Here is a 27,858-nt window from a genome sequence, read left to right on the forward strand (position 1 = left end):
TTATACGATTTAATGTTTGCTGGGAATGGCGGATTACATATTTTCTCAAAGTCCCATCAATATGGGTATCAAATGAAAGGGATTGACTAGTAGAACACAGTTATTTATGAAAAATGCAAATCCAAAATGTCCGCCATCAATATGTATCAAATGAAGGACTTGACTAGTAGAACAATAGTTATTCATGAGGAGTGCAAAACCCAATCATATCACGATACCAGACGGTAAATTCCTATTACGATATGCTTGCCATCAAGTGTGTACGTGCCGGCTGAACAACACGACAAATTTTGTTTTTTTTTCGTATTTGAATCTAAATGTATGAGTGTTTGCTGAGTGTAATTTTGTACATGAAAAGTTGGTCATTCTGGGATCTGTGCTCCATGATATTCGAATAATGGACACCCCTTGGTGTAGTCCTACGTATCTCCGGTTATGTCCCCGACATTACCCACCAGTCTTTTTGAACTAAGAAAATGATGAGAATGTAACCTAAAACTCAAAAACAAATCACGTATATTTTTCTCTCGGGCTTTCCAAGGTAGTTCTCACATGCAGGAACCATGCATTTTTCAACTTGTTTTTGATTGTGCTCTCGAATTTACTTTTTTGATTCAACCATTGTCAATATTTATACAGTTTGCACTACTGAAAGAGGTGAGAAAATAACATGTTATATATTAAATTGCACAGAGTTTCTTCCAAACTCATCGCAATCAAATAATCTTTTTACTGGATTTACTACCAGATGGCGCAGCGAGTAAAATGATGATGTTTTGTTTTTTTGGTATGAAATTCGTTCAAATTTTCGAGAAAAATCAGAATTTATCTTCCCGGTTTTACGTATTCTTTCTACGCTAAAAAGGTTAGAAAATAACCATTTTACAATGTGGTATGTGTATTTTGAAGAATCGCTTGGTATAAGTGTTGTAACTTTAATTTTTTTTTCTCAACTAGATAAACGATGAGTAACATGAGCTGCGCTAAAAATACTGCAAATCCTTCTCGTATCGACCCTTACATTATCAATGATATCATCTAACTTAATATGATATCGATTTCATCACCATTATTCACAGTATGCATAACCTGTATGCGTTATCAAACTCAAATTTTTTGAAGATTATCAATGACACTGGTTCAATCGCGTGTTGAAACCATCGTGAATATACAAGGCCCCAACTTTCTTACCATATACTGACGACATTTAATGGTTGAAATGAATCTAAATAGAAATAAAATGAATAATCACGACCGACTTTTCAGTGCGTAAAATAAACAAACAACATCACTTTTGTGGTTCTGAGCTCGAATGTAGATGTCGCATGAGCTAATTTAGCTTTGCATAAATTCGTCAATTTAATTGACGAATTTACGTTGGATTTACAACCAGATGGCGCAGCGTGTAAAATGAGGATGTTTTGTTTTTTTGGTATGAAATTCGTTCAAATTTTCTAGACAAATCAGAATTTATCTTCAAATTTCTTGGTTTCATGTATTCTTTCCACGCTGAAATGGTTAGAAAATCATCATTTTACAATGTGCTATGTATATTACGAGGAATGGCTTGTTATAAGTATTGTAACATTAATTTTGTTCAACTAAGTAAACGATGAATAGGGTGTTTTGCGCTAAAAATACTGCAAATCCTTCTCGTATCGACCCCTACATAATCAATGATATCAGCCAATTTGATATGATATCGATTTCATCGCAATTATCCATAGTATCAATAACCGGTATGCATCATCAAACTTAAAATTTTAGAAGATTATCTATGACTTTGGTCAAATCGCGTGTTGAAACTATCGTAAATATACAAAACTCCAACAAAACAAAACTTACTTACCATATACTGACAACATTCAATGGCTGAAATGAATCTAAATTGAAATAAAATGAATAATCACCACAGAATCTTGCTTTTCAGTGCGTAAAATAAACAAACACCTTCACTTCATGAGCTGATTCAGCTTTGCGTAAATTCGTCAGTTGATGAGTTTACGTTGGATTTACAACCAGATGGCGCAACGAGTAAAATGAGGATGTTTTGTTTTTTTGGTATGAAATTCGTTCAAATTTTCTAGAGAAATCAGAATTCATCTTCAAATTTCCCGGTTTCATGTATTCTTTCCACGCTGAAAAGGTTATAAAATCATCTTTTTACAATGTGCTATGTATATTACGAGGAATGACTTGTTATAAGTATTGTAACTTTAATTTTTTTCAACTGAGTAAACGATGAATAGGGTGTTTTGCGCTAAAAATACTGCAAATCCTTCTCGTATCGGCTCCTACATAATCATGAATATCAGCCAAGCTGATATGATATCGATTTCATCGCAATTATCCATAGTATCAATAACCGGTATGCATCATCAAACTTAATTCTTAACTTAATAAAAAAATTTAAAAATAAATAATAAAATTTATTAATCAATTAATTAATAATTAGCGATTGCAGGCAATGGTGATTTTCACTTACATAGAGTACTAATTTGATTAAGGAAAAATCATGTTCATTCATAATTTTCATTTTAAAAGTGTATTCATTCCTTCTGCAAATCCATACTGCATGCCTATTCCCCAATATCGCCAAGGCGGATAGATCGTTAGTCGAAAATACTGAATAATTAAACAAACCAAATGGCATCACTGATGGTTCTTTTTTCCACTCCGCTAAACTGTCATCTCAAACAAAACAAATGCATCATACAACTGGTGAGTATGAAATATATTTCGGCTTTTTAATTATTAATTATTTTATCTTGTCTTATCAGCTATGAATACATTCGACTCGTTTGCTTCCATCAATCGGTAAGTGAGAAAGAAGATTTCTCCCATCACCACAGTGCGGATTTCCACTTCTATCACAGCAGCCAACAACATCCGTTTTCCTGCAGCAGTAACCTCCAACCCCTATTGGCAATGCCGGGGGACAGCATTAACAGCAGCAGCAGCAGAATTTGACCATGATATGCACCCCTATTCTGTATTCCGATCGATTCGAAATATTCCGAACGACTTGATAAAATTCTATTCTGTATTCCGTTCGAGTTGTTTTTGCATTTCGTTCGATCTGTTTCTCTTCAAACATTAAATGGTTAAAGCGTTCGAAATAGAGAATATGAAATTATAACTCGAACGAAATAACGGTTTCGAACGAAATGAAAATCCGTCGGAATACAGAATAGGGCTGATGGTATTGCGAAGAACTTTCCCCATTAGAGGTTCCGTGCTTCGCGCACATTCAAAAATCCTCTTCAGACACGAAAACTCAACGACGAGGAGGTATTTATCAACTTGCTCAGCTGAATTACCACCCGGAGGAACCCGAATGCACTGATTCCGTTGTATAGTAGAATGAAAATAGGCGAGGTAAGCGAACGTAATCGCATGATATTTTAACGTTCGCATTTTTATCCGGATCATACAACTGGTGAGTAGGGAATTCATTTCTGCTTTTCACTTACTAATCATTTTATTTTGTTTCAGCTATGAATACATCCAACTCAATCAATCAGCGAGTGAGAAAGATGATTTCCCTCATCACCACATTGCTTATTTCCACTTCTGTCACGCCAGCCAACAGCATCAGCTTTCCCGCAGCAGTGATTTCGCAAGTGAAGTATTGCTGTGATATATTAAAAAAAACAATCTACTGAAATACATTGTCTTCGTTATGTATGTCAAACTTAGTTTTATTGGATATTCGTCATGACACCATAATAAGTTCGCCGATTGTTAACACTAGACAGGCATGTTAAAAAAAACTATACAAACACCTATTTTGACCTCAACTAACAGAACGTTTACCACTCGCTCTCTTCATCATCCCACCCATCCTCGTTATCTGCTAGATCCTCTGCTTTGATATCGAACCTAGTACTAGCAATCAGCGGGGAATCCTTCTCCTTCACCTTTGGCTCCAATCCCGCTCGGTGCGAGCTGTGGCCCGATGTTAACGGGACACTTTCATTACTGTTAACCTCTTCGTCATCATTGATCAACAATACGTTCGCCTTTTGGATAACCGGTTCCATGTCCTTAAAAAAGTCCATCTCATCTGCGCTTGATTCCAGCTTTTTGAATGTTTGCGTTTTGATGTCCAAATTTTCTATACTCTCCTCCTGCCGCGGTGGGACGGATTGTTTATCCTTCGTAGGATCTTTCTGCTCCGGTTTGTTGTGTGGCAAACCGGCTGTTTGATTCGAACCAGCCTTGGGTGGTGGAATAGTCTCAACTTTGGAAATGGCAGTGATCTGATCATTTCTAACCGATTCAGGCTCTTCGACTTTCTTGACAGAGTTGCTAGAAGTTTGTTCGTTGGAATCATTCTCCCAATCACTCCACTCATCCACTTCTAGCTCCACATCGCTGTTGGTATGGTAAATGTCTTCTCCCTCGGGAGACAACCGCTCGGGCATGAAGTTAAACTCACCTCCGTTCACCATTGAAGAGAACGATACACTGTTGTCTCCAATGGCTACGCCGCTTCCACCTGGGGTGGGACTTCCTGAGAGAAATTCTCCCGAACCCAACACCGGAGTGATTGAGCGAACTCCGCTCCATGGGTTTGATTGGTCGGGCACTCCTTGTGGTCGACCGTCGGCAAATATTTTACTCCGATTGCCCCCAATCACTACTGCCGAGCCCAGAATAGGAACTAAATCGGCAAGGCATAGCAACGTTTTCGCCACTAGAACATCATTTGTGTCCTTGATGCCCAAGAGCAGCTGGAACGAAGCGGATTACTTCAATGAAAATTCTATGATATCGTGAAAAACCTACCTGTGGCAGAACATGTTCTTTCAGCTCTTCTTTGCTGAAGAAGTCAACATACGCTGGGAAGTACTCCAGCAGTGTTAACCGAATCTGGGCATCTTGAACGCAGAACACTTGCTTTATTTTAGGAATAATATAAGCCGAAAATGTTTTGGCCGCGAACAAATCTGGAGACAAATCATCGGTTTTGGGTCGCATAATATGTGGAGTGACACAAAGTTGGGCCGTTGTATCGAGCAACACTATCCGAGAGAGAAGCAACGATCCCATCTGCTCGGCGACTGTCTCCGGGTCGAACGTTCGCAAACGATCCGCTAAGCCGGTGAAAAACTCTTGCTTCGCCTGCGGACTTTTTAGTGGAAGTTCAGTTAAAAAGGAATGTATTAGGATAAAATCATGATTGAACAGCGGATGCAGCAAAATAGCCGACAACTTAGGGCGCATGGAAACATTTGCGTGTTTTAGGTGTGTTGCGCAATAAGATTTAAAATCTTCCACAGCCGGAATGTTACTGTCACTTTTGTTATGCAAAATTTCCTCGCACATTATCGCAAAAGCGAACTGCTCCACGCCATGGCCCTTGTTTTTCAACTCGTCCGGATCAATTGCCTTGCCGTATCTGTAGGGCTGAGCTTTTTCCAGCAGATTCAGGTTGAATTCCTCCACTGCCCACAGATGTTCGAAGCCGGCCAATCTCCAGGCGCCGTCTTCGGTAACGTATATAGATGACATGCTAATGCTCAGATGGCGAACGTTCGCTTGTTCTATTAGGAAAATCAACGCACACAGAATGTTCCGCAGGCCCAAACAAATCTGAACGTCGCTTGTGATATTCAAACAAGTGGCCAGTGGTCGGCACCGTTCTGTGGCCAACATTTTCAGCGAACCCTTGTTCCATGACGCAATGTACTTCAGTATGTTTGGATGTCGGTAGATTTTAAGATTTTTGATTGCCCTTTCCAGCGGGTTCAGATTTGTCCAAAACTGTCCCGTTACCAGTGTTTCTCCTTGAAAAATCGTAATATACGACACTGACGTTTCGGTCGGAATCTCACCATTGTAAACAGACCAGAAATCCGTAACCTGGATGGCCTTCTTGCTGATTTCCAATCCTTTCAGCTGAGATTGATCGTTACCCATCACTAACAATAATCGTTCACTCAACAGAACATTCTCATAATGTTATGGCAGTTAACAGCAGGAATCGTATTAGGAATTATTCCGCACCAAATTGGAACGATTCGTAGAACACGAAATGTATTTCACATACGCAAAAGTTCCACTGTGCGGGGAATTGTCAAACATGAGGTCATTCATGTTTTCAGCTACAGGGAGAAAAACGAGTTGCCAATTTGTTACATTGATAAGGTAAATGATGTTGGTTTTTCCCATTTGTGTGTTTTTGCGCAACTAGTAAATGCAAATCGATTTTTTTTCATGAAAATCACATGTAATCAAGACGAGTTTGGGTTTGCTGAAAAAACCCAAGTGTAATAATACCATAAGGCGTTCAAATTGTTCAATGCTTTATGTTTTTTACGATTCTCTTCAAATAGAAGTTATGATCATGGTTTGTCCACGTCTGATCATCTTCTTCTTCTCAAATGGCTCTAAGGCCGTCTACACATTAGGCAACAGCAACCCGATCTATGTTGGCAATGTCAATCGCATCGCCAACTCAGCTCTGCACATTGAGACAACTCGAACGCGATGAATTCGTTAAGTTTTTATCCGTCATCATAAACTGCCTAATCGCTGGCAGAGATGCCATTTATTTAATTGCCGAAAAAATCATACGGAGAGCAAATTATGAAAAATTGGTTTGATAAAAACTACTTTACTTGGGATTTTTCTTGACACCAGGCAAAGAAAAAATAAATAAAAACTTAATTTCACAAATCATCGAATCAAATTGAATGCATACGCGGCTACTTAAAACTACAATAGAATCAAAAGGGCACCATTGAAATACAATTTACACTATAGCAGAAAAAAAATCTGCTTATCTGGCATTCCTGGATGTACTTTTTTCGAAGGTGTTTCATCTCATATATCAAACAATAATACCATTTTTATTTAAAAAATGTACCGTTGTGTTAATATTCCTTCGTGTGTACAATAGATTTCAGAATTTCTTTTGGGTGCTGCTTTTTTTCTAAATTCTAAATATTTCTAAAAAATGGATGTATATATTTATTTTTCGTTGGAGTAATACCACAAACCAGCAAACAATATTTACAAACATAAAAAAATCATTGGAATAAGAATACAGCCGAAAAGAATTATATAAAGAAAACAGAAAAATTTTCAACAATTCTTCTAAAGAATGATTTATGTATACACTAACGCTAAATATGTGCACCCGTGGCCGAGTGGTTAGCGTCTCACATTATCATGCCGGGTGTTCGGGTTCGATTCCCGTTCTGGCCGGGGGATTTTTCGTCAAAGAAATTTCCTTCGACTTGCACTGTGGTCATGCGTATTCAAGAGCTTGCCCCTCGGAATACATTCAAGGCGTGTTATTTGGCTTAAGAAATCTCGACCAAGTGTTAATAAATGACGCTAGTTAATGCATACGTTGAGACGGCAAAAGTTCCACAAGGGAACGTTAACGCCATTCAAGAAGAAGAAGAAATATGAAAAATTCTCCTAGGGGTCACATATTCGCAGACCGCACCTTCGCACATGGTACAATCGAGAATCAGGGATGATAACGGTTTCCCGGGAAATCTGACCAGAATTATCCAATCTTAGGCTATCTGTTGGTATTTGTTGAATCATTATTATAACCGACGGCATCAAGCTAAAGGTGACATATTTACCTAACATACTTATTTCGGCTCGCTGATAACAACAGACAGCAACAATTGCTGTTAACTTGGAAAAAACACATCCAGCGGATTCTGTGCTTCTTGCTCAATCTCCAATATTATACGCATCCTTGACCAATTCAGCACTCTTCCCGGACGGTATATCAAGAGAACTTGCATATTGATGGCATTTCCTAACGTCAAACGAATATATATTATATATAAACTAAACCAAAGTAGCAAAATACTTACATCTCGTTCGTTCATAGAAACAGATGCGCCAATATTGTAAACACTGTTTTGCATCACCACTGACAGATATTGAAATTCAATGAACGCAGAAATCAAAACGTCAACAGCAATTGAACGAAAAAGTAGTTGTCGACACAAATCGCGCGCGACTCGACATGCTAGGTTGAATCGAAAAAGTTGGTCCGACCTAAGTTGCCAGTTGCCTAGTGTGTATGCTCTCATTTGATTACACATGCTCTCATCTTATTTGACAGATTCGTTAAGTTGCTTTCCAACTTAGGTTGCCTAGTGTGTAGATGGCCTAACGTTCCTAGAGAAACTTCGGCGTCTCAACGTATTATTACTCACATCATTTCTATTAGTACTTAGTTGAGATTTATATGCCAAATAACACACCTTGAATGCACTCTGAATGGCAAGCTCTAAAATACGCATGACCACAGTGTCGGTCGAAAAAAATTTTCTTCGACGAAAAATTCCCCCGACCAGTACGGGAATCGAACCCTATGTTGTTTTCGTCGACATTCTCACCTCCCGCAACGTATTTCACCAGATTAACAAGAGTAGACGTCGGTATGAGTTCATTCTCGTCTTGTTCGATATTTAAGTCAATAATCGGCAAGAGTTTTCTCCATGACCTTACAAGTGTTATGGGTTGGATGGAATACCATGCATCTGCCGGCTCATCTATCCTTTTTTTTTGTTGAAATAATCAACTGGTAATATGTTCATGTGATAGATCTTCAGACAATAAAACCTCTTCAAAGTCACGTTGAAACTCATCAGCTGCTTGATGATCTCCGCTCAGCTTGTCTCCGTGTATACCAATGTCTCTAATTCCACGACGTTTCTCAAAACGATGTAACCAACCACACGATGCATAAAAAAAAGTTTTTGCTTCAGCTGAAGTGATTGAACCGGAAACGGAAGTGCCCTCGCTTCGCACCTGTGCACCTGTTCATAGTAGGTGGATTTCTTCATTGTTTCCCGGTTTTTTATCATCACTGTCCGACATTGATGCAAAACTCAGCAGTTTGTCTTTTTGCTTTAAAATGTCTCGCATTATTGCTTCTCCAATCCCGTAATCCAAGCACATCTGCTTCATTGAAGCTCCATTTTCAGCTAACGAAATAGTACACTTGAGCACTATGAACACTTATGTGAATTAATAAATTCGCAATCTGAAAAGTACAGTGTTAACAGCTACTGTGAACACTGTCTGACATCGTAAAAAAAGGGAAAGCTATTTATTTCCCCTTCTCAGGCCTAGTAAGGTTACTTTCATAATAGAGCGCGTATCTTTAACCCGACTACTGCTGTTCGAAGTCCCTCACGGTGCAGAATAAGAGGAAAGCCTTTAGAATTCTAGGAACTTTCTTTGTTGTTGGCGTTTTTAATTATTTTTTTTCATTGCGAGTTTTGCGTCCGCGGATAATCGAGTTTCCACTGTAGATGTTGCATTTCTCATTGCTTGAGTTTACTTTCATCTTATTGATTCATTCATAGTTTAGGCTTTCTTCAGAATATTGCCTTTTCTTGGGCATATTAAAGGTGAACAATAAGTACGTAGCATAGAAGGTAAGGGAAATTTCCTGTTTCTATTTCTGATTGCTTGAGTTTACTTTCATCTTATTGATCCATTCATAATTTAGGCTTTCTTCAGAATATTGCCTTTTCTTGGGCATTTTAAAGGTGAACAACAAAGTACGTAGAATAGAAGGTAAGGGAAATTTCCTGTGTATACACACGAATAGCGCATGTGTTGCACACAAAAGGAGGTAGTAATAAAAAAATCCTCAATTTGTTCGAAGGTCTGAGGTTGTTTCAATATCTCTTGAGTTTAAAAGTTCTAAAAATCATAAATAGTGACAAAATCGCAAATCGAGCCAACGATGAACGCGATAGTGTACCGCATTTCCACTACAGGTAAGGTTTTATGTGATATTTTATCAATTTCATACTGAACAGTTTTTGTTTACTTCAGTGAAATGTCAAAATGCCACGTCCCACGCTGCCGGAGCACAATAATTTTAAATAGAAGAACCGAAAGTTTTGGAGAAAGCCGAAATAACTTTGCATCGTTTCCCGACCAACAAATTTTTGGGATGAAAATGGTTTAACTTTTTCGGATACAAAGGCTCGTTCGATGCGCGAAAGATATGTGTTTGTTCCCTTCATTTTTCACTGGATTCTTTTGGAGATACTGTTTTAACCGATAATCAGCAAAGAAGACGTCTTCGTACTGGAGGTGAGTGTGTTTTATATAAATTGTAATTTGATAAACTACTCGGAGACGTTTTCAGCTATCCCATGCATTCGCTCCTTGGATCGGGAACGGAAACGACACTGCTTCGATATAATATACACACATTTGATATCGGTTTTTGCATTTTTTTCATAATACAGATGCAATAATTTTACTATTCAATTTTAAAATGATTAAATAAACTGCTATTTCATCATTTCGAAACATATTTCGAGACAGTTCTTTTGTTACAATTTTAATTTAGTTAATAACTCAATTGCAAAAACTTTCCAATTTAAGTTTGCTATAGAATCCGATAGATGAGGTTCTGACCTATTTTCCACGTTGGTAAATACAGCTGGGAATGTATTTGCAGTTAAGTTATGACCCAAAGAGAGAGTCGATGTAGAGAAATCGATCAAATCACTTACACCCCTTTCATTCAAAGCCCCTCAAATTTAAATATGTTCGAATTTATATGGATTCGATCGATGGTTTATTACTATGTATTGCTTTTTTCTTTGTCTACCACTACTTGAACAAATCAGGGAGGAGATTACCTTCTTATTCTACGTACTTTGGGTGAACAATACTCAACACAGAGAATATTCAGGACAACAAAACAAACAAATTGCAGCGCGCCAAGCGGTTACCATAGTAATCATGTGGGCAAACCAATATCAGCGAATCGAACAAACCATGATCAGAATCGAGGTCATCGAGATGCATTAATTACATGATACAGGTATTTAAATCTGATACAAATGGTTTGCATACATTATGTTAATAATATTCGTAAGTGTTATAATCCAGAAAAGGTCTGAATACGTACTAAATAATCTTGTGATTGATTAAAAGTTTGCTCAAATGAGGGGTGCATTGACACCAATAGAAATATGACAAACTATAACATTTATTTCATTTGACACCTACCGGTAAGAGCACCGTCCTGATGCAGGGTGTGCGTAATGTCCGCGAAACCTGCACTCACTTTGGCCGTGCTCCCGGTGTGACACAGTCCAGCACTCGGCCGTATGTACTCTCCAAGGGACGCAAAATTGACAAGGTTCGTTGTCGTTGTAGCTTTCCCTATCGTTTGATCCATGGTAAATCCTTCTTAGGTGTCTCGTCCCAGTCACTGTGGAACTGATGGGCTTCCAAGTGTAATACGTTCCGTTAGATAACGCACACCTGCCCATAGCACGAACGAGCAATGATAATGCGAATACGCAAAAATCAACTCCTTTCCTGATAGCTCCGCCTGAGACCTTGTCGTGGAGGTAGTTCCCGTGTATTCTTGGCTCATCATGTGCGTCCATTGTGATCCCTGCGCTTTCTAATCTTGTTCGTGAACAACACTAGCGAAACTTTGCAGTTCCTTGGTAATCTTTTTCAAACAATCCTCCAAGAACGATTGTATATAGAAATGTCTTTTTTCCCCCAAAATATATGTATATTTTTGTTAAGGCGCAATGTGTCATTTATAGAAGATTCGAGAAAAGGATACAGCAGAGTAAATGTTCTCATCAGTAGCGTCGAGTGAAGCTTGCGCACCCGGGAGACTTGATTTACTTGAAAATCGTGCACCGGGAACAGTCCGCAACAAGCAACGCCTGACCTCCTTCCCCTCTTCTGACAACTTTTTTATTTGTACCATATTTGAACCAAACTCCATTTGTCAAAAAGTAAGAACTGGACAAATAGTGTACGGCCACCTTCACGCTGAGTGGCGCAAGCCATTCACAAAGAAGCGAAGCAATAAAATTTGAATATTCAGCCTTAGCATTGATATGCACTGTTCATTGTCTAACTATCTAGAGTGACATTGGAATAATCCGTTTATTTAATATCCGGATAGTTTTCAGTATCTCTTAGCAAAATAACATCTCCATCGCTCACTTTTCTGAATCACAGAAAACAGTAAAAAAATCATAGAAATCTATATTGATAGTCGATATGCACGTTTTAGACAGCAAAACTGGCTTAGCTTTAAAAATTACTCGATTGACAACATAAAGTTCAACTGTGTAGACTGTTTCAAATATTTATTGTGAATTTGGCGCAGGAGATAAAATTGTGAATATTGTGAAGACGACGATGACATCATAACGTTCATAATTGCTGTCTCCGCTTGCGCCACAGTTCGGAATAATAGGTACATGTTTTAGTAGGTACATAATCAAATCGAAATAAAAAACAACTAGAACGTTGAATTCAACGTAACACTTTAATTAAGTCCAACCAGAAAAAAAAATTTCGACATCGTTTGACTCAGGAAAAATCAATAAAAGCATATTGGAGATTATCGACAGACTTTCATTATTGTTTGTTAGTCTGGCTAAACAAAAATTTTAACTACAACTACGGAACTAATAAAAAATCTGTCTACGTCTACATCTGGAATTTTCCGGAAAGATTTCTGGAATATCAGGGATGGGAGCCACTTATCTATTTTATCGATTTGAGCGTACGGATGGCAACACAAAATTTAGGTCTATATAAAAAAGGCCAGTCACAGGGTTCATTCTAAACAAGTCAGCTCAAGAAACAAAATTCATCTCCTAGCTCTCCCAAGAATCCAAATCTCATTCTGATCGTGTTACTGTAGCCACGTATAATTGAAGTTATATTTCTACTTCAACAAGCAATTTTCTCACACTGGATATATTTTTCGCAAATATGCTTGTTTAGTGTTCGAATTTAGCCGTGAAAAACCGTGAGACAACATTTCAACGAGATATACTCCGAGTATAAATTGTGCCAACCTCCGTCACAACACTTCGCTACACTCCCGCTCGGTTCGTGTTGGTGCGTGTTCATTCATAAAATTCCGCAAAACACAAAGCACAACTAGGCGGACCGAAAAAAAAACATCAAAGAGCATCAGTCCGTCCAAGCGAAAGGAAATCCAACGTCAAAAAGCGCTCGCTGCCCCTGCTTGCTCGGTGTGTGTGTTTCTTTTCGTCGCACTCTTTCATGGGAAGATGGCTAAGCAAGTGGAGGAATTTTATCTCGCGTAAAATGTGAAAATTTCGTTGGTTTGCGGTGAAAATCGGTATCACAAGGTGCACGCAATCACGAGTTCAAGTGGTGTCGGATGTAATCGGTTAAGAATTGAAAGTGAAGCATCGTTTTACATGGCGTAATCTGCGGATGAAAATCGGCTAGGGTGGCATCAAATTAGTCACCCTTCGAGAGGAGGAATCACGAGAGATTGGAGTTCTTTTTTTTTCTATTCCGTCTCGTCTCTATCAAATAAAACATCAGCAGCAGCAGCAGTCCAGTGCAAAGTGGAATTCGAAAACAGTTGTGATCGCCAGTAAGGCGAGGGTTAGCGCTCGGTGAAAATGGCTTACATCAATGTGGCCGAATGGAGCAGTGATCAGGTCACTGATTGGTTGAAAGGTAAATATTGGGGACGTTGGGGAGATGATTCTGAGCATCCGATTCTGATGTGTGTAGGTGGTGAATGTGATAGCAGTATAAATGCCATGGCAGCTACATTATCGTTATATGACGATACAGAATTGTGTTGTATGATAATAGCTATTAGTTAAACTGATAGGATGGAACAGTTTCAAACCAAGTACACATTCCTTCACAACAAATATTTGGCTTTGTGGTATGCTTCAAATGTACAGTTTAATGTATTACACCTGGAAAAAGTGATTCAATCGTAGATAATCTTCGGAGGATTCATTTTGTCGTATCACTGTTAGCGCCTACATATCTCTGTATAAAATTAGGTTACAGTCGTAAACATTACGTTTTGGAGATTTTCTGTTTTGGTGTTAGAGGTAATCAAACATAGGAGCTAGCAGAGAATCACTCCTATGTAGCCATTTCTAGGCATCAAGCGAAAATAAGGGTATGATTGTAATAGATATCTGTCAATGATGTATTTTTTTTTTTTATTAAATCGTTTATTTTTACAGGCTCAGTTACATAAGTTTAAAGGAGCCAAACTCCTATCTGTATTGTTACAAGTATATATAATCATTTTTCATTAATTCTAGTGTTAATGAAGTAGAGAACCGATTACTCGCGGTTTGCTCGAGTTTAGAAGGGTGACATTTTTTTCAGGAAAAGGAAGGGATATAAGGATATGTTGACAATGTTCACACTCACATTCGCACTCACATTCATCATACTCAATTCTTAAGCCTATCTTATATCTAACATGTATTTACATTTCACCTTATTCTATTGTTAGTAAGAAGGGATTTAATTTCTCGCGAAGGAAAAGGAAAAGGAAAATATAAGGATATAAGGACAATCACACACGAAGATCGATAACTTTTAAGAAGACGTATATTTGGGACATGTAATCAAGGTCTAACCGAGCCAACACATCTCTCACCGGCACATTGGGCTGTCTTCCTCTGGCCCGAAGAGAGTTTTCTAAATTCGATCTGGCAACAAGATACACCTCGCACGACCAAACAACGTGTTCGATGTCGTGGTAACCTTGGCCACAAGCACAGATATTGCCATCGGCAAGATTAAAACGAAAGAGTAGCGCGTCTAACGAACAGTGATTGGACATGAGTCGAGAGAAGGTGCGAATAAAGTCCCGACTCAAGTCCAGACTTTTGAACCATGTTTTGAGGCTAAGCTTAGGGATAATCGAGTGAAGCCACCGACCCAATTCATCTTCGTTCCACTTACGTTGCCATTTAACGATGGTATTTTTACGGACTAAAGAATAAAATTCATTGAAGGCGATTTGACGCTGATAAATATCGCCTTCAATTGCACCTACCTTTGCTAATGAGTCAGCCCTCTCATTACCCGGAATTGAGCAATGTGAGGGGACCCAGACAAAGGTAATGACATAACAGCGTCTGGTTAAAGCACTCAAAATTTCTCGTATTCTCTCAAGGAAGTACGGCGAGTGCTTTTCCGGCCTCAACAATGATGTATTAGAGGCAAATGAACTGCAAAGTTTAAAGCCTCTTAAAAACAAAAAAGGTAAATCTCAATGATAAGTGGAATTTAAATTATTTTGAATTGTCGTTTGATTAACATATTCAAATCATAAATATGGGAACTATCAACAAACCAGGAAATTACCACGACCCTTTTTTCTGTTTAAGCTGACTAGAACTAAAACTAATGGTAAGAGTTTAGAAATTTCCTGCAAGAATCATCATTAAAAGAACAATTTTCCTTTTCTAATCCAGTTATTTGTAAGGCTTCCCTTTTCGGAACACTAAAAAGAAAGTATTTCATATGACTACTTAAAAGTTAACTTCATTGGAATGATCACATTTTCGAGAACATAAAATAGGAGATTGTGACGGGGAATGTGACGTAGATGCTTTGCCGAATATATTTACGAACATAATTTGTTAGGTAATCAACCAGCTCGTATCAGGAAAGCTTTTAATATTTTCCAAATCATCTACCATGGTCCAACCATTGTTTGTGAAACGTCTGAAGTCCTCTGAATGTGAAATAGTTTTGCAGACTGCATACTGAATTATCGAGGATGCAGTACATATGAGTAAATCTATCACAAACATCAGCATCACTTCCAAGAGAGACCCGCGAACTCTGGACTGTGATCTGTTGTTCCTCAATCTGAGATACAAATGATAGAATAGACGTTAATCATTCTAGTCGAAAATTGAAGGCAAGTCACGTGCCTGTTCAACTTCTAGAAACTTGTTCGATTACATCAGCGGTACTCTATCTTTTATTCTTATGGGCCACAAACACGTGTTAGTCATGGAGTCGCGGGCTGTAAAAAAATAAGATATCCAAGACACGACCGCATTGCTAACACGTTGAGCTCCGCGTCCATCCCCAGGGACCGACATTGAGCTTTTTGGCGGATAGGGCTAACTGACTGAAACTGACAGTTACAAAATAAGAAAAAAATATATATACGGTTTGTTTTCGGATGTTTTACAAAATGTGACTACTTTCTAGTCAAATTTCTGACTACTTTCTATTTATACCATAAAAATATTTGGGAGCTGGGACCGACACTAATATTGTGCAAACGCTCTTGATGTGGGCTGAATGGAAAGCGAAGCAAGCAAAATTCGAGACTGAACGTGTTAAGATGAAACTACGAAATTATTACCGACGAGAACAAACATTAATGAAATGAATAATAAAACGCTTTGATACAAATATTTAATAGGGCGTCGTGCACAAATCACGTAACGCTAAAACACTGATTTTAAACCAACTCCCCCTCTCTAAGTAACGCAATTTCCTATCTCTAATACACAGTGAGTAACGCAACCTCGACCCCCCCCCCCTTTAGCGTTACGTTACGTGTCGCGGAGCTTTTTGAGTAGACTGTCAAGTTAATTCTAAGCATTAACATGTACTGTTTGCTCGCTGTCTAGAACACTGAAAATACGTAATTTCTCGAATATTTAAGTAGCTCCACCGTAGAACACAACTCTCAACGCTGAAAAATACCTTAAGTTGAATGATCGTTCGAAAAAGATCACAAATAAGTTATTCATGATGTATCAGTCATTCAGTTAGCGATCGGATAGCGATGCCTTCCTAAATGGTATTTGTCAAGACCGAGTTGTTCGGTCTAAAAAGCCTGAAAACCTCGACTGAAAAATTGTGTATACTGTAACTTGAAATCGCGAATGGCTTCTTTATAATCAATGAATAGAATACGCTGGAGCTTGAACTGTAATATTTCCTTTAACCACATTGTTCGTAGAACGAATGCTGCATTTGGATTTCGAGCGACCGATTCACGCTTGTCTGATTAGCAGTGATATTTGAATATTGTACTTCGGTCACGGGAACACGATAGGAAAATTTGTATTCTTCCTATTTTCGTTAATTTAAATGATTTGTAGGTTAGGGAACCGTAATGTATAACGGTACTTACGTATTAGCGTCACCGGAGCCGAAATTCAATAGATAGCAATATTATTTTTCGCACGGACGCTCAGTTATCTTTTGTATTGTTGTTGCCTTGTTGTTTGCACTGTTTTTCTATTTTTAGTGCTATGAAAATGCGTATTTGGGATTTGCGGTTTTGCTCGGTTCCTTATCCTCGTTAGATGGAAAGTTCGTCACCATTACATTCAGCCTAGAATAAATTTCATTAAGAAACAATAAATACATAATGAAAATTACGCTTCGGTGGCGATCATACGTGAATACCTTCTTCTTAAATGGCACTAACGTTCCTAGAGGAATTTCGCCGTCTCAACGTAGTATTACTTGCGTCATTTTTATTAGTCTTTAGTTGAGATTTCTAGAAATACGCGTGACCACAGTGCAAGACGGAGGAAATTTCTTTGACGAAAAATTCCCCCGTCCAGAACGGGAATCGAACCCGAACCCCCGGCATGTTAGGTTTGACACTAGCCACTCGGTCACGGGAGCACCAAACGTGAACACGCAAATCCAAAATATGTTTTTTTCGTAGCACTCAACTGGGTGAGTTCTATGATATAACCGCAAGGTTGACGTGGGACTACCGTTATCTTAGTAAGCATTTGTATTGTATTGATTAAATTATTGATTGAATGAAACAATGTTCAAATTCAATTGAATTCAACATATTTGTTTTGTAAACATTCATTCCCAGTAAAATCAAATCATGCATTGTAATAGATTATGTTCTCCGTTACAAGTGAATTTGATGACTGTCCTTTTACGTTTGATATGATACCTAGAACTACCAAAATATGTGAACAGAAGAACTGTCAAACGTTCATTGTATTTTACATTTCTCTCTCAAATTATTGCATCTCTCATGTTCACGTACTTCTCGAACCGCGAAAGGTTCATTCACCTCTGATATCTGAAATGACGATTTTCCCAGGATTATCAGTCTAGAAGTACGTTTTAGGGAAACATATTCTGGTCTGCACAAAGACTTGCAGGTATTTGCGAAGCGGATTCCCCCAAGAAACATTGATTTTGGAGTCTGTGTTGGGGAAACCGTAAATTGGACCAATCAAAACGTTGCAGGTAGGGCGTTTAGATAACGCTTAAATTTAACAGTTGTTCAATTGTTTATCTCATAAAAAATAACATTTTATTCATTGTGATAGATTCGTAGAAATATTCCTCATCAATTGATGCAAACATCTTTCCGATCTAATGAGAAACGTTCGAGTTTTAAGCATTCGAAATCATGCATTTTTGCTGCATGTTCTGTGTTTAGGTTCTCATTTTACCTGCCATATATTTCGGTTAGACGTAGTCCTATGTCAAAAAAATAGGTAATGATTTCATATTCATGTTTTCATTTTTATTCACTAACGTCAATTATTACTTAATTATTAAGCTTGTATTGCTGAACATATTGACATATTTGAAGTTTCAACAAACCTTCGAAAACTATGGATAAAGCACTCAGAATACTTATCGGTCGTAGGTTATCGATTGTGTTACAGGAGGATTTCTTTTAATAGGAATAATTTTTGACTGCTTCCATAGATCAGGAAAATTGTTCGATAATATAATTGAATTAAAAATGTGGGTGGTTGGTCTTACGAATAGGGGACATATCGATGTTTTAATAGGAATATTTGAAGGCAAGAGTAGAATGAACTTTGTAGTTTGAAGCCTTCCTAATAGAAAAAATCAATCAAAACTCAACCTGCGAATGACGGATATCTAAAGAAGCATGTTTGAAAAAGAACCTGAAGTTATTGAGAACCTGAGCTGAGGGTCCAAAGCTCCTATGGAGGATGTTTGTAATAGCTATTATTCATGGTTATTATTCAAATAAAGAAATTGATGAACTTCTGTTCCACAAATTCGCTCTTTGACCTTCTCAGGTTGAAAAATATATCGTCTTTTCGAAGAATATTGAAGGGCTTTCTCGAAGACCTTCTTAGGTTGCCAAAAAATTTTGAAACGTAATACAAGTGAAAAATAAAAATATATAGTTCGAGTGTTTTTTGAGGGCCTCAGTGACCTTATCAGGTCAGGAAAATACCTACGTACAACGCATCACAATCACATCACTCATCACAGTGAATCCTGATTCTTCTTACCCAGTCCCACTAACAATTTTTCCTTCCATGATAATCGCAAGGGAACCACGATATAGAGGCGACCCTTCTGGTCGCAAATGTCATACTAACATTCATTCCCTTCCCCTGTTGAATGTAAGGATGTGGCCGGTGTCATTACTGACTATTCAAAGCTCGAGTCATCGAAACTTGCACAATGAGAATCATTTGCTACTCTTAAGCGTCATTCAGTGTGTTGTTTGTGCAATTTCGCTGGTTCAGGTCAATCACGGAGAGCAACTACGAATTGGACAGTCTACCCAAGCAGTCTACTGCAATAGAAAAAATCAATCAATCACAAGCCCAGATCGGACAATCGAATACATATCTGCTAGGGATTACACTACCGTGCCAAAATTTCAATAACCGGTTATTCGATAATGAAAATTTCTTTGCCGGTAAACCGGTAAATTCCCGGTAAAAAAATACATTGAAATAAACTATTTTCTTGTAGAAACGGCTTTTATTGATAGTAATTAGTTTACATGAAAATGTTTTTGCTACTTAGTTTGTTGATTAGGGGCACAAATAATATAAACTTTGTCGTATTCTGATCTTAATTAGATCTCATGAACGAAATTTCCAGAAGAGAAAAGCATCAAATACTCTTGTCATGTATTTGCCTCTGATACCCCCTGTTAATAACTTTGATTGAAGAAATAACCAGAATCTCTCAAGAGATGATAGAAGATCATATTCGATGAAAAAAAATCCGTCTACGCATATGGTCGAATTTAAACAATGGCAGAGCTATTAAACTTCTTCATTGCTCTGGGATCTGTTTGCCTTGAACTGGGTCTACTTCTAAAAGTACGCTACGTAGGACGAATCTGTTGCTTCAGTTCGAAAGATGAGAAAATTCAGTATAGAAAATAATTATGAAACAATCTGTGGTTTCAAAAAACATTTTGGAAGTGAAAAACTTAAAAGATAGTGGTTTTGAAGGTGTTATTATTAGTTTCAACACGATAATTCATAACAAACATGATTGTTCCTGTCAACCAAATTCAAGCTCTTATACCGCTCTACCATTTGCTCCCAGACATTCAACTTCTATCTTTCTTAATTTCGCTGCATTATCGTTATAAACAATTCCTTGTGAGAACTTAACCAAAATCGTCAAGAGTCACAATCGACTGATTCATCAGCGACCGCGGCCGAACGGTCGAGACAGACGAGCTGATAATCAGAGGATATCAGGCAATTCGAGCAATGCCGGGGAAAATTCGCCGATTAGAATTTTGATTATTACAGTAATTAGAGAGTTAATGATGATCAAAAATGTATTTCTCTGTCTCTCCGAAGAGTAAGCAACGCAAAAGTAGACGGATTTTACATTCGCGTTGTTTTTGCTGGCATTTGGCAGATATGTTCACGTAAACAAAAAAGAAAGGTACGATAAAATCATAAAGTCGTTTGGTATTACGTGAGCTGCAACTGGACTTTCAGAATGGAGAAGGAAATCTCTTTGGGTAGCTTGGGTTTGATTATTCAAACGGTTCAACCAAGGAAGGATGGATTAGAAAATCTTGCCAAAATTTTACCGTAAACAAATCCTAAAATGTCGTCTGGGATGCGAAGCACTGGTTTTAACACTTTCGTCGCCCAACGCGACGTTTCCGAGTTTCTTGTGGAGCCCAACTTGCGAATAAATTATTAAATGAAGATCAAACTTAGTTTGTAGACAACTTTTACATGATCTAGCAATATTTTCCATAATATGAAGATGAATTGATAACAATAACACATGCCAAAGTCATATTATATGACTTTCGCGAAAAACTGCAGTACAAACCATCCGTACTATAAATTAATAAAAAGTATAGTATAGACATTATAATAATATGGTTATGATTTTATTATTTTTCTACATATCCTACAGATACATTTAGATGCCTATTCTATCGAATTCCTTTTAAAAATCCTATTCAATTTGAACGAGGAAAGTGTCACCCATATCTGGGTGACGGGGCGTCGAACGTGTTAAAGCCTATGAAGGGTTGATGTACCCGGCGACGAAAGCCTTATCCTCTCTTGATCTTTCCGTCATTAATTCTAACAAAAACTGGCTGGAAACGATTCGAGAAGCTTTTAAGAATTTTTTGTCTAAAATGGTCTTCTGTTTTTCACGTGAAACCCCAACGTTGAGAGGGCTTTTCCATGAACACCAAATATTTTTATGGAAACGGTGGTGCTATGCGAGCATCTATAAGAATGTTGAGTTAGTTGATTCAACGAGTTCGGAATTATCATCCTCTTTATCTAGAAGACGAGGAGAGCCGTTATAAATAGGCTTTTGCGTCATATAAATCAAAGCTAATGAAATGGTTACGAGAAGCAGAAGCAAAATCTCTTGAGCTGAAAAAAAAACGCGCAAAAAAAGCCCGAGAGATTGCAAGAAAAAATAGTTTCCTAAGAATCGTATCACTTTCGTGAAATTGATCTGAATCAAAATTAAAATGACTCGTTTTATACTAATGTCTAAGGATCCTTCATGATAACTTCAAACTGTGTTAAAAAAAATCTATTTCTTATCTTTTACGACACTTCTCAGCCATCGTTTGATTCAATCAAAAATAACAAACCATTTATTTCTTGGAAGATATCGATAGACGTTCATAAATTTCATTATCTTAGCTAATTAAATGTTTCAAGAACTACAACTACAGAGCTGGTAGAAAATTTGATTACTAGTCTATGCCTGGATTTTTTCTCAAAAATTACTGGAAAATCATGGAGTATCAGGGAATTTTTTTTCCGGGTTTTGAGTCGACACCCTGCTTATGTTTTGACACCTATGTGCAACTTAGCTTGAGCTGTACGATTCGTAGTTGCTCTCCGTGATTGACCTGAACCAGCCAAATTGCACAAAAAACACACCGAATGACGCTTGGAAGTAGCAAATCATCTTCATTGTGCAATGTGTGAATCGAGCTTTAAATAGTCAATAACGACGCCGATCACGTCCTTACAGTTTCCAGGTGGAAGGAAAGGAATGTTAGCATGATATTTTCGCCCGGAGACCAGAGGGGTCGCCCCTATAACGTGGTTCCCTAGCGATTGTCAAAGTTGTATAATAAACATGGATGACAGCTATGACAACCATCCTTTTAGAAGCTTTGGACCCTCTGCTCTGGTTCTCAAGAGATTCAGGATCATTTTCGAACATGCTATTATCGAGATCCGTCATTCGAAGGCGGAGTTGTTTTGTTACCTATGTGCAACTGATGATAAAACTTACACAAAAACTTGTTTGACCGAAATGCCGTCACTAATGAAGTATTCTTCTGAAGTTGTTGATTCATCAAATGTCGAAACGCGAGGTTTTTAAATTATAATTTTTTGGAAGATGTTATCAATCCGGTATGATTATTATGTATTTCATAATCTTAGAAAAGACAATTGTTGTTCATTTTTACACTTTAACACATGTAGTGTCTAGAACACTGCTGAGAAGAAGTTAAAAGCTCATAGCATGTAGTTCATCGTCAGAGAATTAAAAACAAACTCTGATTTCTACATTTATTCTATTAAAAAAAATATGAAGGTTTAAGAAACAAACGGTGATAACTCATGATGAATTGTATCTTTCTAAACAATTTTCAGGAGAGACCCCTTTATTGCACAGTCGATTCATTGAAGTATCAAATATTACATTCATATTTGTCTTCTACTGAAAGCGTAAATCTCAGAATTTTAGCGGCCTCTGCAAGTTTCTTTAATCTCGTGAGTTATGCACACAAATAACTACCCACAAATCTCGCCTTACTAAGTGCTTAAATAGCCAGTGAATTACAGACTCTTGTCGACGGCTACCGAATATCATCACCAAGTGATTTATTGCAGTTTCCCTCTGAGCGACGCTCATAAAACGCTTCCCCAGAGTGATGATGCAGATGGGCTATATTTAAAACTATTCTCAACATCAGTTTGATACATTTAGATCTTTAGATCTATTGCTAGAGCACTCTTATAACATTGATGAATCACAAACGTGTGATCAAATGGTCCATATAATGAATTATTGCATGATAATGCCACCATTTAAATGTTCATCAATCGTGTCAATACGTAATCGACACACAACAGTGAAAGCACGCTCATGCAATTAGATTCGCCACTACTTACTCAATCGACAAAATTCACCCAAGTGTTTCCGATGGAAACGAGATGGAAAGTGTGCTAGGAGAGAATGTGATAAAAAAAACGTTGCAAAGTAAAAAACGGTTTTATCAATGCACGATTCTCAATGGTGCCATAACCTCCGCCGCAATTAAATGGGGAAGCAAACTTCCTTCTCGCGTAATTCCATATTTTTTATCATCGGTTTCATTCAACATCACTAAATTTTTTCGTGCAGGCCTCGATAACTCGATGTACCATTATGTGCAATCCTTCACCAACAATGAAGTGGGCGGCAAACAGCTTCTCAACATACGGCCCTACGAACTGGAGCAGCTCGGGATGTGCTCGATTGGACACCAGGAAATTGTGCTGGAGGCGGTGGAGTATCTGAAAAATTTCGTAAGTCACCAAGTGGTTCATTGTTGGTCCCAAGTTTAATGGTGAATAACTGCTCGCTCCCATAGAACTACAATCTGGACAAGGAAAATTTGCAGTTTTTGGCGCTACATGTTGCATCGGCATCCCGGTCGTTGTGTAAGCAACTTGAATACACGGATCAGACCAAACTGGAGACGCAAATCTTGAAGGATATTACTCGTACTAATGCGGCGTTAAAGCCGCTAATTGGATGGCTAGACCGGGCCCCTTTCAGAGGTAACAGGAATCAGATGTTGACGAGCAATTCCAAATTAAATCGACAAATGACAAAACATGAGTATTTTTGATTCGAATGAAAGCTTGCATTCCGTTTGGGTTGAAGGAAATATGAGTTCTGCACAGCATTTGTGAATTTTTTGACTCAAGCGTAACTTTTGAAAAGGGCGTATCGATTTTAGTAAGAGAAATGTTTGATAATTTATATCTCAAAAACTATGAGTCCTACTGAAATAGTGTCCTAGGAAAAGTTATAGAGCATTGATGTCCAAACGTGTAAAAAATATACACTGAGAAAAAAATGTACTTTTTTATCTACAAAAAAAAACTTTAATTTGCAATATATAAAATATATATTTTTGATTTTTTTCATATAAAATAGAAGTCATGTAGAAAATTTAATAAAAAATCGGTACAAGATGGTAAAACTATTTTTGGCAAACATCGAGTTTTTATGAATTTTCGAAACTTGGAATTTTTGTATGTTAACAATCATTTTTGCCACAAATTATGAATTCTGATGTGATTTAAAACAAAAGGCTCTTTATTAATCTCCTTCTAAATGCCGCCATTCTCGAGATATTTGAAAAAAAACTTCCTAATTTAATGTCTTTTTTTATAGTAAATAGGCTCTTCTAATATGTTTGTCGTGTTATACCGCCATGTTCAGGACTTACGTACGTGTGTTAAAACAAAATGTTTTTCAACATAACTCCTAAAAATATATTTTGACCATAATTATGTATTTAGAAAAGTTGTTGAAAGTTATAAGCAAATTCATAAAATTTCATGAACATTTCGGTATAACACGACAAACATATTAAAAGAGCATATCTTCTATATAAATAAAAATGGATTTCTGTCTGTCTGTCTGATTATTATGGACTCGGAAACTACTGAACCGATCAACATGAAAATTGGTATGTAGGGGTTTTTGGGGGCCGAGGAAGGTTTTCATGATAGTTTAAGACCCCTCCCCCTCTCTAAGGGGGGGCTGCCATACAAATGAAACACAAATTTCTGCATTACTCGAGAATTATTCAAGCAAATGAAACCAAATTAGGCATATTGAGGTATTAAAGTGCAATAAATGTTTTTATGGTGGTTAGATACCCCTCCCCCCTCTCTTAGGTATGGTCTGCCATACAAATGAAACTCAAATTTCTGCATTACTCGAGAATTAACAGCTATCCATTAATGAAACCAAATTTGGTATGTGGAGGGGGGCTGCCATGGCTTTCTAAGGAGAGCTGCCATACAAACGAACGATTTTTTTTAAAACATCAAGAAAAAAGAAAATTCTTTTTCATTAATTCCCAAAATTAATAAAACTTCTGCATAACTCGAGAACTAATCAAGCACAATTTGGGATGTGAGGGTTTTTGGGTATGAGAAATGTTTCTATGATGGTATGACATCCCTCCGAACATGACAATTGAAAATTTTTGGAACACTCTGAAGGAAAAATTCGGAAAATTGAATTCTCATATGTTCTACAATTACGTAGTGACAAGTGCTGTTAGTCCATTTGATGTTTGCGCTAGCGAAATTGATCTTTGTTCGAAACTGGAAATGTATTTTAATGTGATGAAACGCACTCCTATATTTTCTTCTATCTATACCAAAAAAAAGGATCGCCGGATGTCAAAAAACAAATTTTGGGCGGGACAAAGTTTGCCGGGTCAGCTAGTTTACTATACAAAAGATAATACATTGGAAATATTTTTTTTCAATATCTCGAGAATGGCTGCATTTAGAAGGAGATTAATGAAGAGCTTTTTTGTTTAAAATCACATCAGAATTCATAATTTGTGGCCAAAAATGATTGTTAACGTACAAAAATCTAAGTTTCGAAAATTCGAAAAAATTCGATGTTCCGCGAAGTTCGTCAAAAATAGTTTTACCATTTTTTACTAAGTTTTTAATTTTCTACATAACTTCTATTTTATATGAAAAAATAAAAAAAAATTAAAAAATACATATATATATTCAAAAAAAAATTAAAAGACAATAAATTAGTAATGTTTTTTCCAAATATCTCGAGAATGGCATTTAGAAGGAGATTGATGAAGAGCTTTTTTATTTTAAATCACATCAAGGTGGTGGCTAAAAATTATTGTTAACACACAAAAATTCGAAGTTTCGAAAATTCATAAAAATTTTATGTTCCACAAAGTTTGTCAAAAACAGTTTTACCATCTTGGACTGATTTTTAAAATTTTCTGCATGACTTCTATTTTATTTGAAAAAAATTAAAAATACGTATTTTAGATATTGCAAATTAATGTTTTTTAAAAAAAGAGTACTAATTTTTTTCTCAGTGTATATTTTTTCACGTTTTAACATCAATACTCTATTACTCTTTCTAAGACACTTTTTCGGTACGATTCATAGTTTTTGAGATATAAATTATCAAAGATTTCTCTTACTAAAATCGATACGCCCTTTTCAAAAGTTACACAAGTTTGAGGGGTTGTATCCGAGACACGACCGCTTAGGACGTAGGACTACGCAATTATTATTTTTTTAATTTGTTGGTTTATTATTTCGTATATCATTTGCGAATACGTCGAAATTTCTTAAATAACTCTTTAGAAAAATGTTTCGGGGACCCTAGAAAGGTTTAATGGCTTGCGTGGTTTTGTAGAATCATTTTGAAAAGCAACGATTCGTTCTTGCCTTTGCGAAAACAATACACTTATTGGTCATATGTCGCAATTTGTTTCTTCATATCAATGCACGCATTGCACTGAGTATTTAACGAGAGGCATCTTTCGTGCATCGCCATTCAACAAGCATCAAACACGTGTTTAACAGATGCACACAGTTGCAGCGATAAAAATTAAACTTCGCGAGAATGACCGGTTATGAAAAATCGTTTCTCGACTCTCGGCCAAAACCGTCAACAAAGCTAGGAGCTTGTTGCATCAAAACAGAGCCGATGCTAAACGAGAGCAAATACGAATGGCAACTAAAAGTATCGAAGGTGTGCTATTCACATGTACAGGAAATGAACATGTTCTAAGTTTCGCGCAACAAAAACAAACAACACACACAAAGCCAAACACTGATGGCTAGAAGCGACCTATAATCATTTGCACTCTTCTCTTTTTTCGCCTGCTTTGCCGTGGCTCGGAAGATTGTGTTAATTGCAATGCCAGATGCACTTCAAGTGAAATGTTCGCTAGCGTTTACAGCTCGAGGGGAAACATAAAACACAAAACGGCCAGAATAAGCGACGTTTGTTGTTTCGGGCACAGAAATATTCTGAGAATTTTCCTCAGAGGAGCTAGCGACAGCTTACTTACTATGCCATGGTAGAGTTTACTTCGCAACTATTCTCTTTTCGCTGTCCCCCTTCGTTATTTCTATTCTAGCGGCTGAATTAGTTGCCCGTGATTGATAGCTCTGTTCGGGAAAGCACATAAATGGACAGAACAAATGTATGGGGAAATGGGAAGGCTTCCAATTTTCGGCAATTTAAACCACAACAAACTATGGGATTGTAATGTATAGCATATAAAACAAATCTTAGAAAATTTCCGATTCGATTGGTATGCAAATCGTTAAAATCTGTTCGCAGCAAAAATAGTTATTAACGTTAACTTTATTTCATAAAAACGTGACCCGTTTTCTGATTTGGTTAACCTCTAAATGTAAGACGTTGTCCTACGTCAAAAATACCCAAATACTGTGGAAAACTCACTTTTCCTCCAACCCAAACGGAATACAAACTTTCATTCGAATCGAAAATACAAGTTTCTAAAATCTGCATTTTTAGTTCGATTTCATTTGGAATTGCAATAACCAAAGCAGATAATATTCCACGCCAATAATTTACCCATCTCTTAGGTCAGTTACGCTTTGATGAACTGCGGAAACAAATAATGAAGCTTGGTCTGGAAATGGCAACGATGGCCATGCGGGATAGATTCTCGGTTAAACCAGTGGAAACGGTGAGTTGTTTGTT

General features: G+C 37.3%; 2 protein-coding genes and 2 long non-coding RNA genes across 4 annotated transcripts in view; 2 read left to right on the forward strand and 2 right to left on the reverse strand.

The window, feature by feature from the left end:
• The first annotated feature begins 2,627 nt into the window (after positions 1-2,627).
• Positions 2,628-3,694, forward strand: LOC129778951 (uncharacterized). Its single transcript, XR_008743533.1, has 3 exons — positions 2,628-2,721; positions 2,781-3,439; positions 3,496-3,694. It is a non-coding gene; the product is annotated as an uncharacterized LOC129778951 (long non-coding RNA).
• On the reverse strand, positions 3,677-6,093 carry LOC129778949 (protein-associating with the carboxyl-terminal domain of ezrin). Its single transcript, XM_055786143.1, has 2 exons — positions 4,792-6,093; positions 3,677-4,736 (listed from the first exon to the last, which is right to left on the reverse strand). Exons 1-2 carry the CDS (start codon positions 5,923-5,925, stop codon positions 3,813-3,815), a joined length of 2,058 nt encoding a protein of 685 aa, XP_055642118.1. The 5' UTR covers positions 5,926-6,093; the 3' UTR covers positions 3,677-3,812.
• Positions 6,094-7,384: 1,291 nt separating this feature from the next.
• On the reverse strand, positions 7,385-7,988 carry LOC129778952 (uncharacterized). Its single transcript, XR_008743534.1, has 3 exons — positions 7,848-7,988; positions 7,608-7,789; positions 7,385-7,544 (listed from the first exon to the last, which is right to left on the reverse strand). It is a non-coding gene; the product is annotated as an uncharacterized LOC129778952 (long non-coding RNA).
• A 4,637-nt stretch (positions 7,989-12,625) lies between these two features.
• LOC129775403 (uncharacterized) overlaps positions 12,626-27,858 on the forward strand; it is a 41,159-nt gene continuing 25,926 nt past the window's right edge. The window contains exons 1-4 of the mRNA XM_055780122.1: positions 12,626-13,497; positions 23,470-23,633; positions 23,699-23,888; positions 27,741-27,844. Coding sequence (XP_055636097.1) covers positions 13,440-13,497; positions 23,470-23,633; positions 23,699-23,888; positions 27,741-27,844 — 516 coding nt within the window. The 5' untranslated portion in view covers positions 12,626-13,439. The remainder of the gene's footprint in view (positions 13,498-23,469; positions 23,634-23,698; positions 23,889-27,740; positions 27,845-27,858) is intronic.

This window comes from Toxorhynchites rutilus, chromosome 3 (genome assembly GCF_029784135.1).
Source record: "Toxorhynchites rutilus septentrionalis strain SRP chromosome 3, ASM2978413v1, whole genome shotgun sequence".
NCBI lineage: Eukaryota > Metazoa > Arthropoda > Insecta > Diptera > Culicidae > Toxorhynchites > Toxorhynchites rutilus.